Source organism: Centroberyx affinis, unplaced genomic scaffold (assembly GCF_046629955.1).
Source record: "Centroberyx affinis isolate AG114_WGS23_722 - 3 ecotype Tasmania unplaced genomic scaffold, CSIRO-AGI_Caff_v1 ptg004778l_1, whole genome shotgun sequence".
NCBI lineage: Eukaryota > Metazoa > Chordata > Actinopteri > Beryciformes > Berycidae > Centroberyx > Centroberyx affinis.
Window position 1 is genome coordinate 111,381 of NW_027282319.1, and position 27,405 is coordinate 138,785.

Sequence of the window (27,405 nt, forward strand, 5' to 3'; positions counted from 1 at the left end):
TCAAAACAGCAGCCCAACACTTCCAACCTCCAACACACTGCTGCCCTACGTCCAGTAGAATAGTATCCAGACACACGTGTGTAAAATCTCTGGTGTAATGAAAGAACTACACAATCGGATTGACACAGGTTTGTCTTTATTTAGTGATTGATTGACAGTGTTGAATAGATACAGTCTGAGGGTTGTGAACAGAAACAAAGAGTTTAAGTTTGTGTGTGTGTGTGTGTGTGTGTGTGCGTGTGGGGTGGGGGGTAGCTTTGGACTGACTACTGGAGTGTGGCTAAAAGGCAGGGTAGCATGGGACCTGCTAGAGAGGGAGGCTTGCTTTCTTTAGCCTGGCAGTTTGAGGGAACTAGGAATGGAAATTTCACTAGCTTGCTATCCCATGGCTGGTAGTAGTTTCAGATTGGGCTGGTGCTAACTTGCCCTCACTGGCCAGAATTGTAATTGTGACTACCAATCTAGAGTCTCAAAGATCTAGTCCTGCACCATAGCTGTCACGGGCCAGTGAGCTACCCTGCCCTATAGAGATACCATAAAACTTATAATGAACACCCCAGGTCACATAATAAAACTTCTAAACTGATCTTCTAGTTAGAAGCCTGTGTCGTCTTATAGCCTAGGATATCTTCATGTAGAATAAAAATCTGTCTCAAAAAAAATGCCAGAGAACAGATTCACCAGTCTGTGAAGTATGTTTCATCTGAACTGCTATTTTAATTATTAATGTGAATATTTGATTTGTTAATAAGGAAAACAAAACTATTTGTGAATTTGGCCACTCATTAGTTGTTGTTGCAACAAATGCCTGGGCTGGACTGTGAATTAGCGACAGGTTAATTGGTTGAATAAGCTCCTGCTCAGCTTTTAGGAGGAGTGCAGCTGACTGGGTGAGTTCAGGGAGACGCTTTCTTGCCAGAATGTTTAAATTCCCCTTCAGGTTTCAGCTGCTGTAATATTCCTACAAGGGACATATAGTTTGTCCATTGTTGTTTCACTGGCATCCATGTTGGCTCCACAATCCTGCACCATGGCTGTTGCTAAGTAACTGTCGATTCCAGCTGATCTTAAGAATGTTGGGCATCTCACCATGGTGATGTTATGGAGGGAACTGATACACATTTGCAGCCAACACTTAAGACTATAGTGCCCATAATACAACCTGAAATCTATCTAGTATCAATAGCTCTGATTACTACCAACAACAGTATTCTACATAGTAAAATACAAGTGCTCTTTGGACATATTTTACAGTAGAGTACACTATAGAGTACAATAAAATTGCCATAACAAGTAAGACCCAATCTGCACATCCAGCAAGTCACGTTGCATGGCTTTCCCTACAGATCAGGCCATGGGAGAAGTCCTTCGGTTTTCATGCTTCTGCCCTGATGCAAAACTGTTGCTCAACCTGAGAGGAATGATTTGAGAAATCCTCCAATACAAGACAGGCTCAGGCTGATGGGACTTCTACAATGGCTGCTTCTGTGTATGTCATTATTGCAACAGTAACATCCAACATCACCCAATACAAAAATAAAATAAATAGCAACTATGTATGTATCGTATATTGTATTATACCTGGGTGAGATATTAGAAACTTTAAAGCAAAAATATTCCCTTTTATCTCATTATACATATTTTTATATCATCTCATATCCCTTTTACATCTTGCTGCACAGGCAGTGAGTAGCCTACAGCAGACAGACAGACAGAAAGACAGACAGACAGACTGTCGGTGACTTTGGTCTAAAGCAGTTTTCAAGTCCCTCCAGCTACTAGAGATCTCGCAAGAATCAAATGATTGGTTCCTTGCAACAGTTGCATATTGCAACAGATTGCAGTTATGAACAATCCCTGCACTTTCACTTCCTTTCACCCAAATTTGCAATATGGCTGGGACCACAACATCTACAAATTATTGCACTTAGCTCATCATAGGGATCCTCCAGACGGCGAAGATAAACACCGCATGCAAGAATTATAGGAGTGTGTACACTCTTTTTTTTTAGTCCTGCACCACAGAAGATGAATGTGCGTGTTTTATCTCTATAACTTTAACTTCAGAAATCACAAAACGGCAAGATTCTCAAGAGTGTGGATATTGTTACAATGGCTAATCAAACATCATCTAACTACAACATAGTGCCTGACTCTGCAATTTAACACAGTAGACAAAGCAATCTCTCCCTCTCACGTACGCTGGCTAAAGCAGCTACTGGAGTGTGATAGGTTTAAAGCTGGGATGGTCTAATTTGGGAGGTGAGGAAAGGGAACAATAGTACAGAGGAGAGGCGAGGGGAAAAGCAGAGACAGGGGGAGATAACAGCAAGACAGAGGAGATATATTCTATTTATTGTTCAGCTCCAGTCTCAGTCGGCAGCCCACGGCTGTGATGAGCGCGGCTCCTTTCCCGCTGCCATCCTCCGACAGCAGGAAGTTGACGCTACACTGAGGAGCGAGTTCGTTCACTGTCTGGTGCATGATCCGGGAGAAGCTAGAGAGAGAAAAAAGATGTTACAGTGTTATGCAGTAAAGTGATAAACATTGTACCATGTTACCTTAAAGAGACAGCCCATTGAACTTAACTGTTTGGAATTCCACTACAGTGAATGAGATCATGGTTTATAGTTGGCCTGCTATTAGGATGTGCCAGCAGGTGGGACAGCCACAGCTGGCAACTGGCCCAAGAATTTTGTCTGTTTAACAAGTTTAACAAGTTTCACATTTTTAACAAGTTTAACAAGTTCAATATTAAATATTTTCAAACATGCATAGGCCAGCCAGGGCCCACATGGCTCATTGGCAGGAGGTTCTTTGCTGCCTGAATCAGTTAGTGGAGCTGTCTGGCTTTAGCTAGCATAGAGAAACTGGAGGTAGAGTGAGAGTTTTTATATTTAACTGGTATCATTCTGGAATTTCTGGTACAGTTGGCCATATTTAATTTATGTTATACATTTATGTTATACATGGTGGCTTCCATGGTGTGGGAAACACACCATGGAAGAGAGTGAAGCATATGTGCAAGCATATAGTGAAAATTTACGTACATCAGCATCAGCCATATAGTAATTTGTCCAGTCAACACATTAAAATTGTTTCCCTTAGTCCGAAAAAGTAGCTAAATTTGTCGCTAATTGCTTTTGAGAAATAAAGACTGAAAAATCACCTTGTTGGCACCATGATAGGTGAATCAGATGCTGTAGCTGTTGATTTCGACCTACTTGAGAATTTTTTGAAATTCCGCTCATCACACAGTGTCCAAGTTTTTTTGTCCAAAGACCAGGTCAGTCTGCCTTGTTATATCTATAGTGCTTCCCATGCTAAGTATGAAGTAAATGAAATATAGCTGCCATGTGAAATTAGCTGAGCTAGAATAAGGGCAAGAATTCTTTAGAACGTAGTTTATTTACCACAGAAGCGAATGGCCCAGGCACACCTAGTCTAGATCTAGGCAAGGCACTTCCATTGACAGTGGATTGTAGTTTTGTTTGAGGGATTTCTAATGAATTCTGCTCACTGTGGATGTAGTTTGTAGAGCGTCCCGTCCACCCCTACAGTGATGTTCAGATGGTCCAATCCACGGTTCTCTCTGATCTTATCAACCACAGCCGCCATTCCTGCTCCACACAGCTGAGCCGCACGATGTGATACTGCTCCACACACCTAACAATGAAACAATGAAAAGCGATATCATTACAACATTTAACAGTCCTGCCCCAGTTAGCTGAGCCGCACAATGTGATATCACTCCTGTATCTGGAAAATGAATGTGACTTATCATCTCTCTCTGTTAACTCCTTTACAGTCACACTCCAAGCCCCTTTCACAGGGCAAGGCTGACAAGAAGGCATTGTGGGTCTCAAGACTCTTTCACAATGCCCCCTGGCATGTACTCTCTCATACACAGCACCTGAGCTGCAATAAGAGTCAAGAGTTTGAGTTGACAACTGTCCAGCTCAAATACAGAGGACAGTACTGTACCTTACCTCTTTGACTATGATGCTGTCATCACAGGTGCTGTCCAGCCCGAGGTGTTGCAGGATGGATCTCACCTGTAGTAAAGCCAGCCTGTCACTAGAGAAAGACGTAAAGGTTGACATGTCATTAGCAGAGGGGAACAATAAACCGGAGTACACAACAGAACAGGAGTACAGGCTTGGAAACTAGGAACACTAGTGGCCTAATAGTGATATAAGCAAACATGGTTGTTGCGGGTGCCGTTCCACAGGGTGCTGCACCCTCAGATAAATTAAATGCACCCTCAGTTTTAAATCTCTGTTTGCTCTATCCCTGCTCATAGTTGCCTGAGCACGTTCCAAGTCATTTGAGTTAAATTTGTTTGACAGTGCCTGGATTAGTATTTAGCACTAAAGCGAGTCTATCTTATGACAGACTAATCTGTTTCAACAACCTATTTGGCTCGAAGTCGGCTAGAATCACGTCACACACGACCACTGGCTGGCAAGTGGCTTGAAAGTCGGCCTGGAACCAGTGTGGGCAGTGTTGTATGCTTGAGCTAAATAGTTTAATAGTCACTGTGATTTTCCTCATTTATGAGTTATGACATTGCAGCTGTTTTACCAAACCAGTTGTTACCCACCTGACAAGCTGTACCTCTTCAGTGTTCAGTGTATGCAGCATTGCATAATTGAACCAAATTGTTTAGTCACTGTAATTTTTATTTTTTAATTTAATTTTTTTTTTTAAGTGCAGATGACTGTAGAGAAAAAAACCCCAAAATGAGCGAAGATACTTTATCAAATATCTGTTGTTTTTGTATTTTATTTTATTCTAAGCTAAAAACAATCCTTGCCCTGAGATGAAAAGATTTAATGCAGCATAAAGTAGATTGAGGGACAGTTATGGTGCAATTATGCCAGATTTAAATCCACCATGCTCTGATGCTAGATTGCTAATAATCAAAACTGTTAAAATGCGTACAGATGTGGACTGTAGACGCACTGAGCATGGATGCACTGAGCATGATCCTACTGATGAAAATATGTGACAATGTGTGAAAATGTGAGTTTTTGGCATTTTCAAAGTTTGTAGAGACATGATTCAAAAGCCCAGGATACTACGCACACACACACACACACACACACACACACACACACAGTGCTCAGTGTCCTACCTCTCTATCTGTGAGAGGTACTTCGTCTCGAAGATGCCTCTGGTCTTCAGTGTTTCAGAGATCTGTCCTCTGAACAAGAAGCCTCTCTTGGTCAGATCTATCAGGATGTTCCGCACAATTTCACCAAGATACATGCCACTGCACATTTTCTCATATCTGTAACACACACACACACACACACACACACACACACACACACACATACACACACACATATACATGCACAGTCTCATATTAGTCTCACTTATGTAGACATCAATCCAAGAAATAGAGGGACACAATTACAGTAATAAGTGTGTATGTGTGGACATAATGTGTGTGTCAGATATCTGTTTCCCTGTGTGTGTGTGTGTGTGTGTGTGTGTGTCTGCGTTTTTAACCTTTGTTTGCCTGGATTGAGGGAGAAGTCATCCACGGTGCGGTCGTACTCTGTCCTTATATCGTCAAGGCAACCGTTGTCTCCGAAAGCCCCCCACTCCATGTTGACACACATGCGTCCTTCATCTCCATCTATCATCTCAATGTTCCTCATCTCCTCCATGTAACATGCATTACTGCCAGTACCTATAAACAGATAGACAGATAAATAGATAGATATGCACATGGCAGACTTCTCAGAGTCTTGACTGCTTTTTATGTCATCAAAAAGAGACAGCATGATGCAAACTAACCAGCGATGAGTCCGATCTCACAGGTGGGCTCTTCGTAGGCGCAGGTCATCAAGGTTCCCACTGTGTCGTTGACGACGGCCACCACATCCAGGTCAAATTCCTTAAGGGGAAAGGGTGATAAGACTTTTAGGCTGGAGTACACAGCACCATGTGTTACTGTAGAACTGGACAGACTCTCCTCTCCTCCTGTCCTACCTCTCTCCTCTTGATCGCCTCCCTCAGCAGTCCCACCACATCTTCTCCCTCACAGTCTGTCGCCTTGAAACCCTTGGTCCACGTCACCAGGATACCCTGCGCACACACACACACACACACACACACACACACACACACACACACACAGACACAAACACACACACACACAAAAAATTAAAATTCATGCTCTGCATACCACTGTTGTCACGTGAGAACCTCATAACTCTAGTCTAATTTTGATGATTTTCATGTTTTCACTTCGGTTGAATTATTTCATGGTCAGCACATAGTACATGATTTCAGTATTCAGTTCATACGACTAAATTTATTATGTAAATTCAGAGAGTCTGGTTTGGAGACACAGCTGGTTTGGGGTTCACAGGAAGTATGAGTTCATGAGGAAGTGACAGTGTTGTGGAACGGAAGACAGCATGTCAGATGGGAAACAAGACTCACAGCGTCCAGGCTGGTCTGCCGGCAGGGGAAGGAGAAGGTGAAGCCCAGAGGAAGACGAGCGTTCTTCATCCCCATGTAGTCCAGGAAGTCGCTGATACACTGCACTATATGGTCGAACAACTGGAGAAAGAAGAAAGATGTGATATATTATGAAGCTTTATTCAATCAAAAAGTCATCTTTTTTTCAGTTTTTACTTCTTGGAATATTTTCTTGCCATCTCCAATATTAGCTGTTTATTATCCAGAATTGTATTTGCTGCCTGGAAATATTAACAAAATAATTGAATTCTAGTATAGGAAGGAAAAAAACAAATCACTGTTGGCTTTAAAAAGGCAAACCCAACATCAGGGACTTAATCGACTGAAAAACATCCACTCTGCACATTTATGCTGTGAAAGTAATATTTAATATGACGACAGGCTAAGGGATTTGTGCGTTTAGGGTGTTCAAATATACAGAACTGTTTTCCCTTTACAGCATTTTGTCTAGGTTTGTGGCAGTATAGATCCATGATGGAGAATGGAGAATTTAAGGCCCATATACTGTATATTGGACCTGTAAGTCCACCATGTATATAAGTATTTTGTAACTCTTATCTGTTGTGTGTCACTTATTTAACCATGCAGGCAAGTTAATGAAGGGTGAAATTCTTACTCTTATTGGTAAGAGGGCTACACACAGTCTTCTACTGTTGGCCACTTTTAGGGGCTAATGGAGGGGGGGCTCAATGGAAGTTGTTGAGGGAGGAGAGACCATGTCGTGTTTGCTTCTTCTGCCCTGAGTTTCCTGATTAGTGCAGGGATCTGAGCCCACTCCCTCACCCACTCACATGCTCGCCACAGGGCTAAAGAAGTGATATAATACAATATCACTACAATATGTCCAAAACAGTGCCGCCCAGGTTCTCACCAAAACACGGAAATCACAGCACATCACCCCAGTCCTCCACTCCCTTCACTGGCTCCCAATAAACCAACGGATCATCTTCAAGTTACTCCTCCTGGTGTTCAAGGCCATAAATTGCACCCGTCCAACCTACCTTCAGGAGCTCCTCACCCCTCAATCCTCACCCCGGACACTCAGGTCTGGCAGCTCAAATCTTCTTGCTGTGCCACGGACAAAGCTGACAAGCATGGGAGATCGTGCCTTTTCGTCACTGGGGCCACGCTTGTGGAATCAGCTCCCAGGAACGATTAGGGCCTCAGACTCACTCGCTGTTTTTAAATCAAATCTTAAGACTCACCTGTTCCTCTCTGCTTTCCCCTAGGGTCCCGGTTCATCTGTGCCTTCCCTTCAAACTTGGGTCTCTAAATTGTTATCTCTTATTTTATCCATCTTATTTTAACCCTTATTTTGGTTTATGCCTAATCGCATGATTTTTTTTTTTTTTGTGTATATTGACCAGTTTTAATGTTGTGCTATGATTGTTTTACTCTTTCTGTGAAGCACCTTGAGATTTTGTTGTATTTTAAAGTGTGCTATATAAATAAAATTCATTATTATTATTATCATTATAAAAAATGAGCTGTTTGGAATGCAAAACAAATACCGGAGAAATGTGATGGCAAAACACTGGCAGTTTTTATCCTGATCTTGTCATGGTGCAGCACAGGACAAAGGGAAACAGAAGGGAGGTCACGGTGCAGGTGAGGAGGTCAGAGGTGACAGACAGGATTAGCTTCAGCCAGCGCACAGGACTGAAGTTCAAATCTGTGTTTTTAAGACTGTCAACTCGATGCTAATCCAGCGGCCCCATCCACCTCCCTAACTCTCTCCCTCCTTTCCTACTTCTAATCTACCTACCTGCATACTTCTCTAGCAACAACCTTCCTACCTCCTAACTACCTACTTACCCCATACAGTGCCACTAAGGTAACAAGAGGTTAAGTTCAAAGCTTTTCAGTTCAGTAATCACTCCCGGTCCTTCTGACTTCCGCACCAGTACCTTGCATACCTTCAAACACAGACAAATGGATTGTTTGATTTTGTATCGTCTGTCTCACCTCCTCTCCTGTCCCCTGCATCACTTCCAGAGGAATAGCATAGATCTTGTTGTGCATCTCCACCGTTCTCCTCTTCCCAGAACGAATCTTGACCAACAAAACTCTGAAATTGGTCCCTCCTAAATCCAGTGCCAGGAAATCACCATTCTCTGGACACACAGACAAACACATAGACAAATAAATACAACAGTAACCATGTCAAAGTTGTACCTCATTAAAGCTTAGAAATGCCTTGTACAATGCTCCCAAACAGGTTTTTCTTAATTCCTGAAATGCTGATATTTTGGAGACACACTTTCCATATTATTTATATGCTAATTAGTTGTAGGCAGGGAACAGTGTGAGGGTAGATGAGTGACAGAGCATGCATATGATTAGAATACATAATGTGCCTTATCTCCCTGAATAACAGAAGGAATTAAAACTGAGTGGAATTTGTAGGCATTTTTAGGCACTCCTCTATCCAATCTACTTTTTAAAGGCCAAATCTATAATAGAATTTTGGTTCCCCCGTGTTTAACACTGTTGCCTCGCTACCGGAGCCACTGCTATAAAATGTTTATTTCTGTTGATAATGTTTGTACATTTTATTAAAACAGACCTGTTTGTTGAGTTGTGAATTGGTTTCAGAAACGTTTTCCATGTTCAATGAATCTATGTGAATATATCTAGCTTTTATATGGCCAGATAAATTCTGGATTGGGGTTTTGAATATGACCAACCTGACCACTGGTTATAGGTATGTGAGATTTGGATGCCTCCAGTTTAGAGATAGACAGCTGTGATTGGCTGAAGGCTGTGTCCATCACAGGGAGGCAGAACGTGGTGTAAATCAGCTGTAATCACCTACTAAGCTGCTGAGTAATGATCTTAGCTGCTCTCTCTCTCTCTCTCTCTCTCTCTCTCTCTCTCTCTCTCTCCCTCTCTCTCTAACACACACACACACACACACACACAGACACACGCAGACACACACATACAGTATGTATACTCACACTTCCTCTTGGAAATTACCAGCATGAATGAGTGTTTGAGGGTTTTTGTGTGTGTATATGTGTGTGTGTGTGTGTGCGTGTGTGTGTGTGTGTGTCACCTGTGCCGTCAGGTGTGCTTCGTACAAAGGTTGGCAGCATCTTGACAGTAGCAGAGTCCTGAGTGCTCTTCGACAGGCCATTCTGGATCTCTATCCTCATTCGCTTCTTTACCTAGGGAAACACAGACTACTGTGGTTAGTGCCCTAACACACACTCATACACGCACACGCACACGCACACGCACACACACGCGCACACACACACACATACTCATTCACTAAACTCTCTATCAGTCTCTCTTTCTCTCTCTTCACCTCCAGCAGTTGTTCAGTCGTCAGGCGGAATTCTGACAGCGTATGGTCGATTTGACGTGATTGGTCGGCCAGTCGGTAGGCCACGGCCGTCACCATGGCTGCGCCTTTCCCACTGCCGCTCTCTGACAGGAGGAACCGCACGTCAGAGTCTGGGACCAGACGACGGACCGTCTTATGGAGACGGCGAGCATATCTGAAATAGATTTAAAAGAGCAGTTAGCTTCTTTTATTTAATTTTAAGAAATTTCTGCTTCTTCAGACTGAATATAGTAGAGTGACCTTAGTGACCCTTTGATGGCAATACTGTTTCTAGAGTCTAGTAGTGTAACTAAGTTTAGGGTCTAGTTTGTTGATGTAAAATGTGAGCATGGATAGGTAGGCTATCTATAATTGTATATGTGTTTATGTCTCAGTGTCACTCACTGTGGGTGCATCTTGTAGAGGGATCCATCGATGCCTACGGTAGTTCGGAGCCGTGCCGCTCCTTTGTTGTCCTTCAGCCTCATTAGGATGGCACCCAGTGTAGCAGCTATCAGGTTGGCAGAGCGGAAAGACACAATGGTACACACCTGGGACAGAAAGAGAAGAAAAGAGAAGAGAAGAGAAGAGAAGAGAAGAGAAGAGAAGAGAAGAGAAGAGAAGAGAAGAGAAGAGAAGAGAAGAGAAGAGAGAGAATGCCATTAAGCACCATGATGGCACACACATACTGTAACACTAAACATGGATATCAGGCCTCGAATACTCTCTATGGTTCACTTGATTTATCTTGCCAAACATTTAAAAAACATGCAAAATGGACTTTATGACTTACACAATAAGATCAGCCAAGCACCCCTTATTTTAAGCAAACTGTTTACAGATATTATAGCAGAGCCTGCTTTAAAACCTCAGACATTAGACATGGTGCAAAAAATGTACGGCAATGTGAAAAATAAATTCAGCAACGATACACACATGCTGCACAGCGATGCAGTCGTCGGTTGTTGGCTCCACGCCAAGCCTGATCAGAATCTCTCTGGCTTTACTTAAGCCCTCCTTACTCCTGAAGGAGAGAGAGAGAGAGATAGAGAGAGAGACTATGAGGGGCTAGAAATGGATATAATTTGAATGAATATCTGAGTATAATGGAAATGCATGTTACTTAAATGTATAGTCCTGTAGTGTGACTTACTTCTCTATAGCTGAGACATGCTTGGTCTCAAACTTCCCTTTAGTGAGCAGCTCAGGAGTGATCCTTCCCTCAAACAGCAGGCCTTCTTTAGCCATCTTCACCAGGATAAGACGGACCAGCTCCCCCATGTACATGCCACTGACCATCTTCTCAAAGCTAGGACAGAGGGAAGGAGTGGGTCAAAAAAATAAAAATCTACTCAGAAACCTCTAGTTAAATGTATTATGAGCTTTGGATCGGCCTATAGATATCACTGATGAGCAAAACGTTTTGCATGTTCTCACATAGGCTTAGGTCCTATGTTCATATTGATGTCTGGCATTTCAGCCAGCCAACCAAAGCTAACCATGTCCGACACAGTAGCCCTACACTGTGAGCTGTAGCTGTTTTCCAGAGCTGAGGAAGCCTCAGGGCCTCATCACACAGGATGTGATTTTAGCAGCAGAGGGAAGCCTTTTCTCCCTGTGCCTTTTCAATGTGAGTGAAGCTTTTTGCCTGCTGCTTTTGCGTTGATGGTCACCTTGCATTTTTTTCAAGGCGCCTTGTGTTTTTGGAAGAGTTGGAAGTTGAAAAAAGTGTTTTCTCTACCGTCCAATCAGATCAATAGAGAGGCAGCACTTCTGCAGCGACTCTTGTAAACAATAAAAATGGCGGATTACCAAGAATTTAATTGCTTCACAAAATGGAGCTACCATGATCCAAACAGAAAACAGCAGCGCTGGAAACAAATTAGTGCTGCGCTCAAAATGTCTAGTAACTTTTTATCATGAATTTTTATTGTTTAAAATTGTATAATTTAACTAAATCATGTTAGCCTTACTCTCTAGCTGGCACCATAAACAACAGCTGGTTGAGTGATTGACAGCTGATCATCAGCTGATTCTGTGGTTACTTAGCAACAACAACACAAAACAGGCTGCTCTACTTTGCAGGTTTCAACAAAAACAGGCAGTGCAGCGCGCCTCACATTGTTCAGCCTTCAAAACACATCCTGTGTGATCGAGCCCTCAGTCTATCCCTCTACCTATGAAGGATAGATATAGACAGACAGACAGATGGACAGACAGACAGATAGATAGATAGATAGATAGACAGACAGGCAGACAGATAGATAGATAGATAGATAGATAGATAGACAGATAGATAGATAGATAGACAGGCAGACAGACAGATAGATAGATAGACAGATAGATAGATAGATAGATAGATAGAGCACTAGTATAAATTAGCACATTATCATTTACATTAGTTCTTCAGGTACAAGTGAGCTGATGTCTATCACTATTCTATCACTATTATCACTATTATACCAAAACTATCTATGATAGTTTTGGTATAATTGTGACATGCAGGTGTCGGGTTTTGGGACTCTGACACTTTTGCTTTGTAGTTACATACAGCTGTTTTCCGGGGTTGAGGGAGCCTCTGTCTATCTCTCTGTCGAACTCCGTCCTGATGTCCTCCAGCCTGCCGTCGTCTCCGAAGGCTCCCCACTCAGTGTTCACACACATCCGGCCCTCGTCTCCCTCCACCAGGTCGATGTGACGCAGCTCCTCCATGTAGCACGCATTGGTCCCAGTACCTAGATAGATAGATAGATAGATATTAGTTACTTGCAACAATGGCAAATACATTTTTCAATTTGTTTCGTCACTTGAATATTCAAATATACTAGACTGTTCTAGTACCAATGATAATGCCGACTTCACAACGCTGGTCGTCAAAACCACAGGTCATCATGGTTCCCACTGTGTCATTCACTACTGCCATGATGTCAGCATCATAGTCCTGCAACACACATATACATACACAATTATAGAGACAAATTCTTAGTTATTTGGATGAATAAGTTGATAACCGATGACTGAATAACTGAATGCTGTGGCATCAAATGAGTGCAAACGATTCAGAGGATAAGACTCACTCCTCGTTTCTTAATGGCCTTGTTGAGCAGCTTGACGACATCCATCCCCTCCACTCCACCGGCCTTAAAACGCTTTGTCCATGTTATTAGATAGCCCTAGAGACAGGGAGGAGATGGGAGAGAGAGAGTTTTGTTACTTACAGTAATGGAGTCTTACTTTTGTTGGGTAGAGTCTGGCACTAACACTACAAAGGGCTTCTGTTCAATTGGGGAAACCCATGCTATAAATGGACTGCAGTGTGCTTCCACAAAGTACTAAACTTTATATAAACGTGTAGTGTATCACAAAGAAGTCGACTACATAGCAGTTTGCACATTCGGTCTGTCAATCTATCTGTCTTACCTCGTCTAGTTTGGTCTGCTGGCACGGGAAGGAGAAGGTAAATCCGACTGGCAGTTTCTTGTCTTTGATGTTGTGTTTCTCCATGAAGTCGCCAAGACACTCTGCCACATGGTCAAACAGCTGGAGAGAGGGAGGTGGAAAGAGAGAGAAACTGCATGTTCAAACAGCTGGAGTCGAAGAGAGACAGGCCATACAATGTGTGTGTGTGTGCGTGTGTGTGTGTGTCTACATTTTAGTGCAAACCTACTCTTGTTCCACTGCCGTGTATGATATCTTCCGGTGTGTCATAGATTTGACTCTCCATCTGAACTGTCTGTTTCTTCTCATGGCTCACTTTGACACGGAGAATCCTGAAGTTACTGCCTCCCAAATCCAACGCAATGAAGTCTCCCTTCTCTGTGGACAGAGAGAAAGTGGGGATGGGGAGAGAGAGAGAGAGAGAGAGAGAGAGAGAGAGAGAGAGGGAGAGAAACAAAGAAATGTCTATTTGGCTGTTGCATAATAGTTTAGACAGCTAAAATCTCCTTTCCATACAAGGTGGGGTGGAGTTGGGGGCAGCAGCTTTAATTTACCAACCAGGAAGAGTGTGCTGTATCAATTTGTCTTCCTACTGTTAGTTTAGCAAACACCACAAGGCAACTCGCATAGAAAACTACTCTACTGTAAATCAACCTGTCACACAATGTGTGCTCTATGAACAAAGTGGAGAAGGAGTGGTCTATGAAAGGATGAAGCTGTTTTAAATGGCATTTTATGATAAGGTATGTCTGTCTTTTTCAGCATTTTCAGCTTTTTGTGAGCATCAGGGAGCTAGAAAAGAGACGTAGGAATTGGGCCAAACCTGTCCTTGTACTTAGGCCTACTCCAAAATCTATGAAGCATTAAGTCAAGAAATGGATGAATGAATGAATGAACTGATTTGATGAACTGCAGAGAAGCTACTATTTGCAGTTTTATTGTATGTTTATATGCATGTGTGTGTATTTGTGTTTGTGTGTGTGTGCATGCACGTATACATGTTTGCTTAACCCTTCCCTGCTCTGTCCTGTTGCATGATTAACTTCCTGCTTATTGGTTAATGATTGACCAACCTCAACAAGGGATTCATGGTAGCCATGCACCTGGTCAAGAGCCTATCAGAGATAATGTTTCATTTTCAATTTTAGTCGACATGGAAACAGGTGGGGCAAAAATCTGATCAGATTAAATTAGTCAGTATATATAGCTTCATAAAGCACCTAACAGAATACATGGAGGTGCAACAACACCATTTTTTCCCTTTATTTAAACTGAAAATTTTGCTTATGCAATTAAGATTTGTGAAAAAATTATTATTATGTTAAAAACTGTAGGCATGTTTTTTTCAATATACATCATCACTGTATCGTTAAATATCAGTGCACTAGTGCCCAGTTTGTGGTCTCTGTCAGCTTTTCAAATACCTTCACTGTTGCCAGGTAGGAGCACTTCAGCTTGGTATCAGGGAATGTATTTACCTCTGAGACAACTCAGTCAGGTAACAGTATCTAATTCAAGAGCTACCCTTATATTACATGATGAATCAACTTCACAGTGAACTTCGGGTTGACTAAATAAACAACACACTCAAAGGATGAGCCATCCATGGGACACAGATTTGCTAATAGTGATAAAAATTATAGCCCATTAATTGCATAGTAATAACTGGAAATAACTAAGTAATATCCAAGTAAAATATATGTAATACTTAGTTATAGCATTAAAATAACTGGTATTTACTGAGTAATATACAGTACAAGTAAAAAAGGTGCTTTTTACCAAGCTAGGCCTGTTCTGCGGTTTCTGTTGTTTTCTATTGTTATTTGTACACCTATGTGAATATTGTACATAGTCAGTACTGGTATGCATTTTCTAAAATATATAGTGTATTATTGTATGTATTCTACATTATCAGCAAATGAAAACCTAATGACAAAACATTAACTGTTTCTTCACAGGTGTAGTCACTTTCTGTGATGAATGTCCCTCCACTGTGTGCAGTTCTTGCTTTTTGAACTAGTTTATCAAGATTCAAGATTCAAGATTACTTTATTTGTCCCTAGGGAAATTTGTCTTGGACATAAAGGCTGCCACATAAAAATACATACAATTATGGTGCAGTAACAGACACAAAGTGCATAGCACAAACAAGTGCAGACATAAGTGCATTCAAGTACATGCAACACAGCCCCTCATTATGTCCTGAGTTCAGGAGATTTGCTGATAGAGGGATGAAAGAATAGAGGGATCCTTCGCCTTCAGCACCTTTCTAACACAAAAGTGTGTGTAGTGCCACTTATCTCGTACAATTACTGGTAAAAACACCTTTTTTTTTTTTTACTTGTTTAATAACTTTGTAATGAGACAAATTGAAACATTATTGCATTGCTTATCATAGCTCGCTGGTAATAGCGCCAATTAGTGTTTTAACCTTTGATAAGAAGCAGTAAACATCATGATGTCAGTTACAGTAAATCAATCTTATTTCCCTCAGGGATCAAATAACTGATCACTGACACAATGTGTCCCCCTCTGACTCCTATGGCCCAGTGATTCAGCACAAACAAATCAAACTGTAACTAGAAGTCCTGACAGGATGTTCTGCTGGTCAGAAAGTTCTTGGTGTTGCTGCAGCAGAAAAGGACTTTGGAGGAAGACCATGGATTTGTAGGTCAAGAAAAACACACATTTTCTAACAGCAAAAGTGCGGTTTCAGAAAGAAAGGATTTAATATTGTACTGTTTGGTAAAGAACCATTCAGCCCAAGTGCTGCATCACATTGTTTCTGGGTAAAGGTTATAATGTCTATGTGTAGAGCCGTATAATATCATATTATTATGTTTTTGTGCCACAACAGTGTGTGCAGAACAGAACACAAGGTCAGGAAGATTTTGTTCAGTTGGCACAGGCTGACTGATACTGCTATCAGTAAGGAATGTAAATACTGACAGAGGAAGAGAGAAGAGACCCGTGGAGGATAGTCCTCTTATGTTAGATACTCTCTACAGCAGGGATGCGTTCAATCATGGTTTCAAAATTGTGAAAAAGAAAAAGAAAACACCAATTTGGAATTCAATGCATATCTAATGATTTGCTGCCTTGAGACTAATGTATCTCCAATTGGTAATCAAGTGAAACAGACTGTCACTCTCATTCTGTGCATGGATACTCAAGTGTTTATTATTGTATTATATTTAAGAATCATGGCTTGGCATGCTTTTGATTTTAGGGGTCTTTATTTATCAAAACTATGACTCTAGGGTGCTAAAGCCAGAAAAGATGAGAATTAGATCTACATCATCACAGCGGCTAGGTGTTGATTTGTGATTTGTTTTTCTTATGAATGGATGAATAAATGAATGAACTGATTTGATGAACTGCAGAGAAGCTACTATTTGCAGTTTGCCATTGTATGTTTATATGCATGTGTGTGTATTTGTGTTTGTGTGTGTGTGCATGCACGTATACATGTTTGCTTAACCCTTCCCTGCTCTGTCCTGTTGCATGATTAACTTCCTGCTTATTGGTTAATGATTGACCAACCCCAACAAGGGATTCATGGTAGCCATGCACCTGGTCAAGAGCCTATCAGAGATAATGTTTCATTTTCAATTTTAGTCGACATGGAAACAGGTGGGGCAAAAATCTGATCAGATTAAATTAGTCAGTATATATAGCTTCATAAAGCACCTAACAGAATACATGGAGGTGCAACAACACCATTTTTTCCCTTTATTTAAACTGACAATTTTGCTTATGCAATTAAGATTTGTGAAAAAATTATTATTATGTTAAAAACTGTAGGCATGTTTTTTTCAATATACATCATCACTGTATCGTTAAATATCAGTGCACTAGTGCCCAGTTTGTGGTTGAGGATATTTCAGTGTAAATCAGTATTGGAGGTACCTCCTGCATACCTGTATTCATTTGTGTGTGTGTGTGTGTGTGTGTGTGTGAGTGAGAGAGAGAGAGAGAGAGAGAGAGAGAAAGAGAGAGAGAGAGAGAGAGAGAAAGAGAGAAAAGGAGAAGGAGGGCACTTGGCTTCCATTCTGATTGAGCTGATTCAGTTACGCAATCTATCTCTCTGTCTCTGGTGCACAGATGCCAGTCTTCCAACTTCCTCCCCTAGTACAGTATGTATAACATAGGAACAAAGCTATGGCAGCATAGAGAGAGAGAGTAGAGAGTAGAGAGTAGAGAGTGACAGACAAAATGACGAGGAGAGAGAGGGGATGACGTGCAGCATGGATCATGAACCAGATTAAAATCCATAATATCATGCGTGCATGGTATGCGTCACAAAGCCACTAGGAAGCAGCAGCTCTGCCTTTTGATTATGGGTGAGATGGGTGAGATTGTAAGTAAGGGATTGGGGACGCTAGATAAGCACTTGACAAAGTCAGAGAGAGGTACAGCATCATGCTTTTTGTCAATAAACTGTCCTCCTGTGCATAACACAACATGGTATCAATATGTTCTATATTCTATATTCTGCTTCTGCTAATAATCTAATCTATCTGCACTCTATGTGGTTCTTCATAGGTTCGTTGGCTGTCATCACAGAGGAATATGTTTTGGTTTTGCAAAGAAAATGAATGAATGAACCTTTTCTGTTCTGTCTCTCTGCTTCACAATACACTGTACTGGCAACGTTGTGACATTGAATATGATATTGCCTAAGCGTAAAGACAAGGACTATTTTCTATTTTGACTGTAACTCTACCCAAACCTGAGGGGTATCTGTCATCATACTGTATCTAGCTTTCATTGTTTCCATTGCAAAATAGAGTCTCCATTGTCCAGTCTCCATTGTGTCAGTAACTTTATCTTTTGGGTGAAATCGAGGCAGACCAGCTAAAACCAAGAAAAAGCCAAAAAAACCGAGAAGAATATTACACAGATTTGGCCTCATTTGCAAAATAAAAGTGTCATGTCATTTCAGTAGATCATTTTCTCTTTATAGCTAGCACTGAATTTAGACCTGGGTTCAAGCCCCCATGTCGACAATCATCTGTCCTGCTGAAGTGTCCTTGACCCTGCACTCAGACCTCACTCAGTGTTGACAAATCATTCATTCACACTCAGATTTCACCATAAAATTGCTTGGGTTTGGGTTTGGGTTTAGGGTTAGAGGTACTAACCTGAGCCATCAGGGATTGAACGCACAAACGTTGGCAGCATCTTCAGCGTGGCAGTGGGGTTTGTGTCCCGCCCCAGTCCGCTGGATAGCTCCCTGCGAAACCGCTGCATGATGTCCAATAACGTCTCATCAGAGAACCGCATGGAGTACAGGTACTTATCAATCTGAAATACAATAACAATACAGCAAATAAGAAGAAGAATAGGAGTATCAGTATTTGACCATCTTCAATCAAAACCGTCATCAGTCTGTAACCGCAGCAACATTATTATTATTATTAATATCCATCTGCACAACCCTACCAATGGTTCTCATACTTGTCCATCTATAACAAGAGCATCACTTAATTAATAAGTAATTATCAGTCTGAAACATGTCATCAGTGTGTGCTTGGGAAGGTGGGGGGTGACAGAGATGAATGAAAACCAGTAGCCCAGAGATTAGACACAGACACAGACACACACACGCACACACACACACACACACACACACACACACATCCACACACCCTCACACCCACAGACCCACACACACACACCCAAAGACATCTGGCCAGCAATAAACAGTTGTAAAACTGCAACTCATTGGTCAATTCATTCTCAATAAACTGGAAGCACAGGATATGACCAACTTCTCTAGCCGTAACTTTTTCAGTCTTTCCTCAAGAAGAATGAATCAACTGAATTGAAACTGAATTGACCCCAGAGAGAGGAACCAGACAAGCGTACAGATAATGACTCCCCTTTGCCAGTACTGCTGCCATGTGTTAAATTTTCTGAAGCACTTTGATTACATCTGTTATGTATGGAACAGACAACAGTCAGAGCTAACAAAACCCACAGCACTGTCAGTGTGAGACACAGAGAGACCAGGAAGCACAGGGCGTATCACACTCAGTAACATTCTGTACTGTTATCAAGGTAATATTACCCACAAGGACATTCTTTCCCAGTCGTATTATGGGTACGACAGTGAGGCAGCTAGATATGAGGTCCGCCAAGAATAAAAAAAACAGGAGAAAGCAAGAAAGGTCACAACTAGCACCCTGGTTACCACAAGGGTAAGCACAGTAGCCAATTCCATACTTGATAAAGCACAGCTAGCCGTGCCGTATGGAAATTATCAGCACGGCTGGAATGTATCTTTGACCGGTCAGATTGCCCGGCTGAAACTGCTCATTGTGTAAATTATCATAGACACACAACAGCTTCAACTATCCGACCTTCAAGGAACAGGATGTTAAACACACTTGGTGAAATCCACTGTTGCATCACAGTGTGTGATGAAGAAAGTACCTGATTTATGATCGAAGAGTATGACAAATCAAGAGCAGGATACTACACACATACACTCACACACTAGTTTGTATGTGGGTGTGACCAGTATGATGAAGAAAATACCAAATTTATGATGGAAGAGTGTATGACAAATCAGAGCAGGATATTATGCACGTACACATACTCATGTTAGTTTCCTTGTTCATCATGACTTGCTCTGTAAAACACACAGAGAGAGAGTGACGTTGAGCAGGATTAAGTCTTCCAGTTGTCAGTAGGACCTATAACTGGATTATTATCATCATCTGGTTTCATAACAATGACTTACAGTATATGTAAGATATATAAGATACATGGCAACACTCACAGTAGGTTCAAACTAGTTTACACACACACACACACACCCACATAGGCGTGTGTGTGCGGTGAAGTCAGTTATTGCCCCACGTGACAATTTACTCGTATTATTCATACTAAGAAACGTCGTATTGGAATGTTGTTACTTCCTGTTCTAGAAGTCAGACATTAACTGTATTTCCTGTTTAGCCTGGTTCAGTGTTACTGGTTCAGGACAATGCCAGAGTGTGAATGTACAAGGAGGAAGGGATTTGCTGCTGCTGACCACAGCCCAACTGGCTTTTTTGGTAGGGAAACATTTGTGAATAACCACATTTTTATATTGTAAGCAGATCGCACACTTTGGCATAAAGAAATCATCAGAATTCACAGATTTCTGTACTAAAATACCAAAGAAAATCAAAGAAATGTATGCTGTTTGGGATTGGGACATGACAAAAAAATGCTAGAATAATGTGAAACAAGCAAGTGAACAGTGTGATGCGTCGGAAACTATTGAGCAGATGATGGGCAATTTTGCTTTGGCATCAGGCATGGGCACTGACAGCTGAATTTAGCAAAGGCAAAAGAGGATCTGATGTTTGACCATTCAATCATACTGTATGTTAGAACAATGAGGGTGTGAGTCAACAGGGACGGGGGGTCACATATTGAATGTAAAAAAGCAAGAGAGTGATCTGATGACAAAAACTGCTGATTATAAGACTCCAAGCTGTCTTATAATCACATGTTTTCTCCTTCGGGCCTTGTACAGCTTGTGACTCCTTATTTGATAATACGTGGCTTTTGGGTGACATTTCCAAACAACTTGGTGTAGCATGGATTTTTTTGTGTTTGTTTTAAAAGTGTGCTGCAGCTCTGCAAAAAGTACTAGAGTACTTCTGGTGTACAGTTGAACCAGTCCCTCCATTAACAGCTCTGTGGGAGTGTTACATTCCCTATATTCCCTCTAAATGTCCTGTCTCACCCCAGGCTGAAAGCTCATTAACCTGGACCCCGCCGCAAACAAGCCTACGGCCCATTTTGGGTCCCAGGTCATGGTTTAGACTAGAGTACGGTAGGGTGGAGTGGTGTGGCGGTTTGAAGTGACATTTTAACTGCAGTAACATGCTGCTGCGTGTGTTGCTCCTGTGAGCCTGCATCCCTCCCTACTGACATCACTGCTTGCACTCAGCATCTGTTGTTTTATTACACCATAAACACACACACACACACACACACACACATTTCTGCCACAAAGACATTCCTTATCTGTGTCCTAATCTGTTTTCTCACTCAGCTGATAAACTAAACGCATTCAGAATAGATATATATTTATACTATACCACTAGTCAGCAGACTGGGGTCAAATAGTATTTGCAAATATTTCTTCACAGTTTGTCGCCTGGTTGCAGTACTGGATGAATAGAGTTGCCACATAATACAATACAGTGAGCTGCGCAAAGACTACGCAATCAAAGGAAAGCATTTTGAAAGTCAACTTAGTACTTTCTTTGTGACTGACAACTTACGTGACGCTATGTGATTTGTCCTGATACGTAAAACCATGCCCCTCTGGTAAGGAACCAAGCAGGTTAATACAAATGCCAAAAATTATTTCTGTATTAAATTCTCTATGACCCAGGTCAACTAACCAGCCTGGGGAAATGTGAGGTAGTTGTGTAAGAGCTACTGCACCACAAATATCTGCAGTTTGCTCAAAGAACATCTCTGTTGAATACAAAGTAAAAACCCAGAATAAAGAAAGCTCCTTTATTTCATGAAACATTGTAACCTACATTACTGTGCATACACATTCTCACTTTGCTTTAAATTACATCCTGTTAAAGTCAAGGAAATGTTCTTTTGTCAATGAACCTACAGTTTATTTTCCCTATCCTATTCACCAGATTTTAGGGGTGGCTCACACACTTTCAGAGTACTGTGTTTTCGTTGAGTAGTTTACTATGCTATTCTTGCTGTTAAAATAGGGTAGAAATTAAATTAGGCATACTAGCATTTTTAGAGACAGAAAGAAGAGATTTAAGGATGAACACCATTATCTCTAAGAATCAAGAACACCGTTTAAATATGAATGCGCTTGTTGTCAGCTAACTTGCTTAAATAAAATGTATTCGTATTCAAATGGACTGGCTAGGAAAGAGTGTGCTCTTAATGAGCTGTAGCCTAATTACATAAGAAAAGAGAAATCCTCCACATTTCTCCATATCAAACCAAAACACTTGTGTTGGCCCCAGGCCAAGCTCCCACAGCAGGAGCTAAATTAGCATCACTGTTTTATGACTCAGCACTTCACAGCTAGAAACCATGCCTCAGCACTTTACAGCAGGCCACCATTTGATCTCATACAGCACGGATAAATACCTCTGCTGTAGGTTACAGTGTGTACAGTACATCACTCTAAGAACAATTGACTGGCTCAGTTTAAAAGTCCAGCTTGCTGACAGCACCCAAAGAGCAGTCCATTTGGATCATACATGCAGAAATATATAAACAATATCAACTAAATCAACTAAACTAAACAACAACTAAAATATAATACCTACGCCCAGACTCTGATTCACCTTCACTTTTTAAAATTAATTTCACTCTCTGTTTTACAGTTTGATTTGAACCAAAATAAGTAAGGGTTTCCACATCCTCCAGTGTGTGTGTGTGTGTGTGTGTGTGTGTGTGTGTGTGTGTGTGTGAGAGAGAGAGAGAGAGAGAGTCTGTAAAGGCCATGTTGTCCCCTCAACACACCTCTGACACATTTTCCTAACACTGCCTTGGGCTTCTTGGTATGGGTTTGTCTCTCTTTTGTTTCTCCTTTCCTCACTTCTTCTTTCTCTCCCTACCTTTCCCAACCTCCCCTCCTCCCCTCTCTCTCTCTCTCTCTCCTCTCTCTCTCTCACTCCCTCTCTCTCCGCCCCTGTTTGCATTCCTCCTCTCTACAATGGTCTCGTCACAGTGAGGCGGTTCAGGGAAGCAATGAAACCTGACTCCGCTGTGTATGTACGTGTGCGTGTTGTCGTGCACACACACACGGCCCTGACGTCTCTCTCTCCCTCTCTCTCTCTTTCTCTCTCTCTCTCTCTCCCTCTCTCTCTCTCTCTCTCTCTCTCACTCTCACTCTCACTCTCATGTGGAAAAATACTGTCCTCTACATTGCCCTCTCCTCTCGCTTCCCTCATCATACACCACATGTACATGCACGCACACACGCACACACACACCCACACACGCACGCACACACACACAAACACACACACACACACACACACTGCTTTGGGATGCCCTCTAACGCAGCCTATATCAGTGCATACAGTCAAGGACACTGCAGTGGAGACAAGGTGTACTCAGCTGATTTTGACATCCACAGATACACCACAAGTTACAGTTTCCCTGAAAGCATATTAGCCATGAGATCATCTTTGTCCTTTAATTGTGTGTGTGTTTGGGATGAAGTGGGGGGTTGGGTGACGGGGGATTTAGCAGCTAGTGAAGTTGTTGTTCAGACAATTTACAAGACAAACACCAAACCCTGCTCTCAGGAAAGGTTATCACTATTACAATAGCTACACACCTGGCAGGCCTAACACTACATACTGGCCCTGGTGTGTGTGTGTATGTGTGTGTGTGTGTGTGTGTGTGCTGCCTAAGCCTTCTCCTCCTGTCACCTATGGTCACGTGGTTCAAAGCTGGCCTATTTTAGGGAGGCAGCGAGAGGAAGAGAGCAGGAGTAAAGAGGGAAGGAGATGAGAGGAAGGCGGGAGGTGTCATGTATTGTGTTACATCACATCCTGTGTATTGATAAATATCTTTTACTGTTATAGACATTGAATTGCCTTTGTGCACCGGGCACACCTGGGGAGGAGAGCTTTGTGTATCAGCTTGTATAAATAAAGATTGCTTAATTGAAGTGATTGGAGAGGGGGAGGAGAGAGAGAGAGAGAGAGAGAGGAAATGGAAAGAGAGAGGGAGTGGTAGAGATGGGAGAGTGGTAGCTGTTAACTTTTTCCATTTATACATGAGAGGGACCAGCGCTTACAGCAGTTGGCGCTGATTTGTGACATCATCAGTAAGCGACCTTAAAGGGACCCTGCCCCAAATTGTAATCACAAAGCCACACATTGGCAAATGGCCCTTGGATAATGTCAAATGTAAATAGAAGTGTGATGAAGGAAATGGCCCAAGGCCTAAAAAAAAATCCATTAAACCGTTAAACTTGAAAATACCATGTACACATGTGTGTGCAAAATATTACGGAATCTCACTCTTTTCATGAAGTACAGTGATGAGGTGAATCCAGGTAAAATCCATTGTCCCTTATTAATTTCCCTTATTATTATTGTTATTATTATTGTTATTATTATTGTTATTATTATTGTTATTATCATTATTATTATTATTATTATCTACACTAATCACAAAGGAGGAGATGTAGATAAAGAGAAGAAGACAAGTTACAGAAGGATTTTGAAGCTTGGAGACAACGGAGAAGTTGATTGGGTAAAAGGGGCTGCAACTTAATATCAGGAAGTAATATTTTGTACAGTCAGTGTACCAAATAGCCTGTGCAACCAAATAACCAAATTGCATGTGTAAAAGTTGTGACATTGAGGGGTCTAGAACTATTTTAACCTCCACTGATTCAGTTTTTAATTTGTGGAACTAAATGTTGTGTGTAGTGTACTATTTAATTTATTGCTGTAACTGTATTTGTTGCCTGGCAACTTTAGGTTATGAAACTTTCTATCAGGAAGTACTGGGAACTGCTGGGGTCTCAGTGACTGGAAAGACTCAGTTCCTCAGATCCACAGCTCTGAGGCTGGATAACGGGTCAAGTCAGTTTTAGACCAGCAGCATAACTGTGGGGGCAAAGTTATGAAAGACACATATTCATGTCGTTCAAGACCTCTGACTCTTCTCCTCCCTCCTCCCTCCCTCCTTTTTCTTTCCTCCCTCTCTCACCTTAATCCTAACTTTTTCATACTCAATCATGAATCTCATTCTTTTACCTTTAACACACACAGTACAGCTACAGCAGAAAGACTTTTGAATAAAAAATAGAACATAATCCTAGAGTTGTTACAATGATAATGATGATTAAGTCAGTGGGTTGCTTGACCCTGGACTGCTGCAAAGTGCTGATACTTTTTGTTAATTTCTGTTACTGAATAATTTATGTTATTTAAAGCCTCGACCTCTCTGCTCTGCCTTCAACTCTCTTTTCGTCTTTCTTCTCTTTCGAAATCTACTCAAGGAAATGAATGTGCAAGTCTCATTTTAATGACGACATAAAGACACAGAGTGACCTCTAAAACGGCTTCTCTCCTCTCTTCTCCAATTCTACCTTTTCATTCCTCTCCTCTCCTGTCCTTTCATCCTCTCTCCTCCTCTCTGCCACACCTCTCAGCATATATCATGTCACCTAACACAGATCCCACTGTCATGTCACTGACACGCCTGACTATAAGCACACTTCAGTCCAGTTAGTTACCAGCTCAGTGAACCTGCCTGCCTTAAATATAACGGTGAAAACAAAACTCAATGATCTCTGAAACACTCTGCTATAATTTTCCTCTCTTCTGCTTCTCTCCCAACATATATTTTATTCACATCCCTCAAACTATATATTATATAACAAAGATCTACTAAAGTCCAAAAGTAAATTAAAATGAGAGCCTCAGTTATAAAGATGACAGTACAAATAAACTCAATGACCTCTACAACACATACTTCTCCTGTCCTCCCAACCTCTCCTCTCCTTTTTTTATTCTCTTCTATCTCTCTTTCTCTTTCATACACACACACCCACACACCCACACACCCACACAATGTCACAAATTGACAGAGAGAGAGAGAGAGAGAGAGAGAAAGAGAGAGAGATAGAAACAGATGAGAGCACTCACCTTTTTAACCTGGTCATCCTTGAGTTCAGTGAAGTAGTAGGCTAGTAGCTGGGCCGCAATCATCCTGGTCCTCTCTCACACACACACACACACACTAGCACACACACGCTCTCTGGTCACACACACACGTTCACACACGTTTGGTTTTTCTCAGATGGAGAAAAACCAAAAAAGGTAAAAAATAACGACCCGAAGTCTGTCTCTACTTCGCATATACAATCTGTCACACGCCGTAGAAGGTATAAAAAGGTCCTCAGTACAATCCGGTGTGGTTTAAAATAGGCAGAGCTGCTGCATGTGCGGCTAAGACTGTATAGCACACTGCTACAGCTCTTATTTCCCTCTCTCTCTCTCTCTCTCTCTCTCTCTCTCTCTCTCTCTCTCTCTCTCTCTCTCTCTCTCTCTCTCTCTCTGTGTGTGTGTGTGTGAGCATGTATCTGAAGCCAGGAAGCATGAGTGAGACAGCAAGTTTAGCTGCAGGAGAGAGAGAGAGAGAGAGTGAGAGAGAGAGAGAGAGAGAGAGAGAGAGAGAGGGAGGGAGGGCGAGAACTTGAGCCCTGCCCACTACCTGTGATCTGATTGGTTAGGGCTTTGAGTGACTGGGGGGTAAGTGCCACATCCTCTCTTCTGTGATTGGCTGATGGTGTGTCGAAGCCTTTGAGGCAAATCTAGGGGGGGGGGGGGGGGGGGGCAGAGGGAGAGAGCGAGAGAGAGAGTCTGACTGGCAGAGAGAGAGACAGAAGAACTGGATAATTAGGGAGGAGGAGAGCTAGAGAGGGCGAGAGAGGGAGGGACACAGAGAGAGGGGGGAGGTGAGGAGGGAAGAGGAAGGAGGGAGTCTGAGTTTTACATCGTGGTAAAAAATAAAAAAAGGAAGTCGTAGGGCTACATTCCACTCTGCACGTTTCAGAGAGAGAACAGCTCACACACAGAGGAGGTGGGGTCATTAAGTTTCTGCTATTCTTAAACTACTTTTTACGTCTCCCTGTATCATTCTCTCTCTCTCTCTTTATGTCTCTCTCTCTCTCTCTCTCTCTGTATGTCACTTTCTCTTTCTGCCTTTGTCTCTCTATCTCTCCCTGTCACTCTGTCTACATATATGTCACTTTATCTCTCCCTCTGTCCCGCCCCGTCTTGTTTACCTTTCTGATATGATCTACCTGCCTGTCTTTCTTTCAGTCTACTTGCTTTTCTGTAATTTAGTTAGTTAAAAAGTGAGTTTGTCCATCAGAAAGTATTAGCTAGTCACTCCCTCACTCCCTCCCTCACTCACTCACTCACTCACTCACTCACTCACTCAATTATGAAATCAGTCACTCAGTCAGTCAGTAAAGCATCCAGACAGTCAACCCTTCAGACAGCCAGTTTCTCTGTCCCACTGTTCCAGTGTCTGTCCAGTCGGTCCTCTCAGACAGATGTGACATCATCACAACAACAGCTGTCTGTTGTCTGGCTTCTCTTGGGAAC

At 41.9% G+C, this 27,405-nt stretch overlaps 1 protein-coding gene across 4 annotated transcripts; it reads right to left on the reverse strand.

Moving 5' to 3' along the window:
* Positions 1-127: 127 nt before the first annotated feature.
* LOC139666050 (hexokinase-1) lies at positions 128-26,324 on the reverse strand. Of its 4 annotated transcripts, none has more exons than XM_071545139.1 (21): positions 25,939-26,324; positions 18,412-18,574; positions 13,497-13,645; positions 13,250-13,369; positions 12,907-13,002; positions 12,671-12,770; positions 12,381-12,564; positions 10,983-11,138; positions 10,766-10,850; positions 10,235-10,380; positions 9,812-10,004; positions 9,557-9,668; positions 8,464-8,612; positions 6,460-6,579; positions 6,004-6,099; positions 5,809-5,908; positions 5,518-5,701; positions 5,138-5,293; positions 3,990-4,077; positions 3,521-3,666; positions 128-2,497 (listed from the first exon to the last, which is right to left on the reverse strand). In XM_071545139.1, exons 1-21 carry the CDS (start codon positions 25,999-26,001, stop codon positions 2,350-2,352), a joined length of 2,754 nt encoding a protein of 917 aa, XP_071401240.1. In that variant the 5' UTR covers positions 26,002-26,324; the 3' UTR covers positions 128-2,349. The 4 variants fall into 4 exon arrangements, with proteins under 4 accessions (XP_071401240.1, XP_071401239.1, XP_071401238.1 ...); XM_071545138.1 differs by having other exon boundaries at positions 10,766-10,853; XM_071545137.1 differs by having other exon boundaries at positions 5,974-6,099; positions 10,766-10,853.
* Positions 26,325-27,405: the final 1,081 nt, after the last annotated feature.